Genomic DNA, 4886 nt, shown 5'->3' with positions numbered 1-4886 from the left:
TATATTTACCGAGGAAAACAATCATGAAATTTAGTAAAAAAATTTCTTAGTATATATTTCATACATACATTACTGTACCTGACAAGCTGTAACGCAAAGCCAAGTAATTATCGGATATTAAGCCACTGAAAAAGCTAATGTTGTTTCTCATTTTCTTCAAGTCAAGAGTTCTATAATTGAGTAACATGACATTGAATTTGAGAGAGAGAGAGAAAGTATGGCTGGCTCACAACCAGCAACAGATCACAGTTTACAGATGGAAATACTAGCCAGAGTCGTGCCAAAAAATGTAACATATGCAAGAGTCACCACAAGTTTTCCCTTTATTAATCAAATAATCTGAAAATGCAAGCAAACAAAACGTGATACAACACCAGAGTTGACCAAAGATATCATATATCATATATCAAATTATTGTGAACAGTAGGGATTTCCAATATGGAAATAGATAAATATAACAATCCGACTAGCTAGTTCTAAACAAATTTTGCTTTCTCAATGTCAAGTCCATATGGGATTCATCTAATAACTGTTGGACAAATTTGTAGCCACACCTATATGTAAAGAATCAAGCTGAATTTCCAATGGCCATTTGGAACTGCTGTGGTACGCGGAGCAACGGTGCCTGAATGGTGCCGGGCTTGCCTAACTGACCACAGGCAGCCATCTGATCGTCGCCTCGACTGAGCCGCAAGAAGACTGTGCACCCTCCACTGGCCAATGTGTTCCGGAACTCAATCATCCTCTCCTCTTTAGTTGGTCTGAAGAATGATCCACTATGCGGGTTGAATGAGATGAGATTGATCTTGCATGGAATTCCCTTCACAAGCTCAATTAGCCTCTTTGCATCGTCATCACTGCATAAAAGATTACAAGTTAAGGGGGAAAAAACTACCGAGCAAGGGAAAAAGAAAAGTCACAAAGATTTCATCCACAACAAACGACCCATATTCCACTGGCTGGAAGAATATAGTTATGTAGATGAAGATTTTAACGTTTAAACTTTAACAGCCACTAGTCATAGAACAGATAGAAGGAAAAAAGGCGCTACAAAATTTTATTAAATATCATGAAAAATCCTACTTAAACATTAAGCTACAAGGAACTGCCAATATAATAGTAGATCATCATGCAATTTGGAATTCTTTGCTCCATTCCAATTCAAAATCTTATGGATTTTAATCCTAAAAAGGAATTTATGACATGGTTGTGTGTGGACCAAACAAATGATTCTGAACTTAAAGTCTGAAAAATAGTTTGTCTGGCAACATGACAATGAACACTAGGGGGCAAAAGCAAACTAACCTGTCATTAATTCCTTCAAGCATTACATACTCAAAAAGAACTTTATAGTTGCGTTTCGAGCAAAGCTCCTCCCGAAGAGTACCCAGAAGCAAGTCCAACTTATACTTCCGATTTATAGGCATGATCCAATTTCTTACCTGAAATATTATATTCAAGTTTGATCAACCCTCCCTCCCTGTCATCAACTTTTTTTTTTTCATGTGATTAATAATAAATTTACCTCATCAGTGGTGGCATTCAAACTAACAGCTAAAGCACACTTGGATTCATGAAGGAAACGTCTGAGCTGTGGAACAAGCCCACTGGTAGAAATAGTGACCTTGCGGGGACTGAATTGAAGCCCTTGCTCATCCACCATAATATCTGCAGCTTTAATGACATTATCAATGTTATGTAGTGGTTCTCCCATTCCCTAAAAGAAATATATAGCTGGTATTAGCATGCAATCAACAATAACATAAGATCAAAAGTTTAAATAGGGACTCATGGATAATTTTATATTTTAGGAGACAGGAGTAACGAAAATAAAAGATAGAATATCTTTCCCCTCATATTTTAGAGATATTTTTCTATCACCACATTGACATGTTAATGTATGACGTGAACAGAAGTAGCAGTCTATTATCTAGAATGTAAGAATACAGTACAAATTCTGATCTATGCAGACTGTTGACATGAGGTAAGCTTTACAACTGTCAACAAAATTATAGACCTACCATAAAGACAACATTAGTGATGGAACCAACTTCACTGGTAAGCATTCGGCGGGCAAAAACTGCCTGTTCTACTATTTCTGCAGCAGTAAGGTGTCTCCTGAGACCCATTCTACAAAATATTTAGGCGTGTTTCAAACTTGCAGGCAAAATAGAACAAGAACCAAGATTCAAATGTGATAAAACTGGACCAGTGAACAAGTGAGTGAAGGAAAGAACAGTAAAACAATAGAGAAATTATGCGTCGTTGCTACTTATTATAAATGGTTACAAGTGTTAAGGTCCATTCTAGAGACCACTATCCTCTCTAAAATCCTAACTACTCATATACCAGCTAACTCCTAACTGATCAGATGTTTGATTCCTATCAGAATGTAGCCAGTAAATTGATCACAACAGAAAAAGAAGTTACCTTCCAGTATAGCAAAATTGGCAATTCATGGCACAACCAACTTGACTTGAAACACACACAGTGGTCCTGCCTCTATCGCAAGGTATGACAACTGTTTCTACAACCATCCCATCATCCAATGCGAACAAAATCTGCAATATCCTGTGAGATTAACAGTCAACACGAAGACTCTCCAAAAATGCATCACAAAAGAGTGGGAAAAATGGATTGCAACATGGATTAACAGATGAACTTATGCTGTAAGAAAAATAGAAGGCAAACACAGTGGGAAAGATCATTTCAACCTTCCTAGTTCCATCAGCCGCTGTGCGAATTTCTTTCAAAGAGAGTGCCCTGAACTCAGCTTTTTCACTCAGCATCTTCTTGAAATCTTTGTTCAAACCTACATGTTTATAACATTCGTATGTAAATTACATTTATTAGTAAACTAGAATCAGAATATCTAAGCGAAAGTTGATAGAAAATCATGAGTTTTAACTCATTCAGTTGGAGGATCTGAAAAAGATGGACATTAGCATGATTAACTTATTGAACAGTACAAATTTTCATAAAACAAATGATTTGAACTCGCTTAAATACATGAAGGAGAAGATGGTGAATTAAGAACCTTCCAGTTCATCAGTATGAAAAGCCCAAATATCGTTTCCATACATACGCTTCCATAACATCATTGCCTGCCCGGGTCTGTATCCATGAGATTGAACCCATTTCTGTGCAGTAACAACAAAAATTGAGAAATCAAATACCCATTTTTCACAATATATCTCTCTTTGCCTACTCATGACATGTTCAACAGAAATTCAAGAATAAAACAATTCTACCCGTGAAAGATATAAACTAACCCATTATCATCAAAGATTGGGTAGTTTTGTCAACCGTTTTGGATAGCTTTGTCAACTACCCCAATCTTCAATGGATATTGAGCTAGTTTATCTCTTTCATGGTTAGAATTGGCTGTGCATAAATCTTTGGTGGTCATAAATAGTAGTTTATTCATAGAACAACATAAGATACCGAAACTAAAACTTTGACTGTGTTCTATCCATATTCCATAAAACCTGAAGCAAGCTTAAGAACTGGCATGTCTTACTAACAATAACATGTTATTTGAAAATCATCTTATTGACATGTTATTTATAAAAAAAGAAAAAAAAGTACATAGTTTAAGTAAATGAAAACAATTCATATCGAAAACAATGATAAACGAAAGCGAAATTAAAACAAGGAAACATACTTGGAGTTGAGTATAAGTCATCCCTTTAAGAAGCACCTTAGAACCATTCCATGGAATTGCATTTGCAACGCAGTCGCCTTCTCCTGCATCTAAAAAATATTGACAAAATTAAAAGGGAAGTAAAATATTTTTAAAAATAGAGAGCGTTGAGTAAGTAATGACCAAAATCAGAGAAGTGGTAATGAGAAGAAGAGGAAGAAGATGGAGCTGAAAGGGTTAGGCGGCGGGAAGTAGTGAGAAACGGCGTAGTTAGGGTGGTGAAAGAGCGAGGGAAGGAAGTGATTATGGAAGGAATAGGGTTGGGTGGCACAAGTATCGCCATTCCCTTGCGCCTCATCATCCAACTTCTCATACTCATACTTCATTTCCTCTTACACTTCCCCATACCCACTCAAAATAACTTCATCCAAATATCTCATAACACATACTTTTTTAATTTTTATATTCAAATTAATTCTTAAAAAGTAAAAATTTTGTTTTTTTTACAATAAAATAATAAAAAGAACTTCCACAAAAATGGATAGACATAATACACTTCTTTTTATTTAGATATAAAAGGAGGAATGGTATAAGACGCAGAGTGTACAGGTGTTTTACAGTTTACATAATTATGATGTTAGAAGTAAAAATTAGACTGTCTGATTTTTGGTATACAAATCGGATAAATTAAATCTTTCGATTTGTGTTTAAAAAATTAAAAAATTTGGAATACACAAATCGAACCATCCGACTTGTGTATCCAAATTTTTCATTACTTTCACCAAAATTAAAATTTTCTCTCACACATTAATTGGATTGTCCGATTAATAGCCTTCATTTTTTTATAAAGAAATTGAATGATCCGATTTCTTTATTCTTTATTTTAGAAAAAGTTGTCGTACATCCATGTCTAACACCTATATTCTTCACAATAATGTACAATATATGTGCTTTTTATATCCAAAAAAAATGAGCCAATATAATATTTTTACAATTAAATTCAATTATTAATAAGCTAAATTTAATTTTGGTGAGTTGATCTAATTAACTTATTTCGGCTAACTTCCATCTAAGTTTTTAAAAACTGAATTCACGATTAAATGACAAAATTAGATGTTTAAAAATTTAAAGATTCAATCGAAATTGATTTAAATGAATACAATAAAATTATATATTTATATATAAAATATGGGTTGGGCTTCACATACAAGTTTACAAGCTTACAAGTTGGCCCAGCCCAAAT

At 34.3% G+C, this 4886-nt stretch overlaps 1 protein-coding gene across 2 annotated transcripts; it reads right to left on the bottom strand.

Moving 5' to 3' along the window:
* Positions 1-379: 379 nt before the first annotated feature.
* On the bottom strand, positions 380-4059 carry LOC107481319 (uncharacterized). Of its 2 annotated transcripts, none has more exons than XM_016101595.3 (9): positions 3827-4059; positions 3665-3753; positions 3038-3140; positions 2715-2812; positions 2431-2561; positions 2022-2130; positions 1526-1717; positions 1306-1442; positions 380-857 (listed from the first exon to the last, which is right to left on the bottom strand). In XM_016101595.3, exons 1-9 carry the CDS (start codon positions 4020-4022, stop codon positions 569-571), a joined length of 1344 nt encoding a protein of 447 aa, XP_015957081.1. In that variant the 5' UTR covers positions 4023-4059; the 3' UTR covers positions 380-568. The 2 variants fall into 2 exon arrangements, with proteins under 2 accessions (XP_015957081.1, XP_015957082.1); XM_016101596.3 differs by having other exon boundaries at positions 3665-3747.
* Between the last annotated feature and the right edge of the window lie 827 nt (positions 4060-4886).

The sequence above is a fragment of the Arachis duranensis genome, chromosome 3 (assembly GCF_000817695.3).
Source record: "Arachis duranensis cultivar V14167 chromosome 3, aradu.V14167.gnm2.J7QH, whole genome shotgun sequence".
NCBI lineage: Eukaryota > Viridiplantae > Streptophyta > Magnoliopsida > Fabales > Fabaceae > Arachis > Arachis duranensis.
The sequence above is the reverse complement of the archived record's forward strand: the minus strand, read 5'-3'. Positions and strand labels throughout refer to the sequence as shown.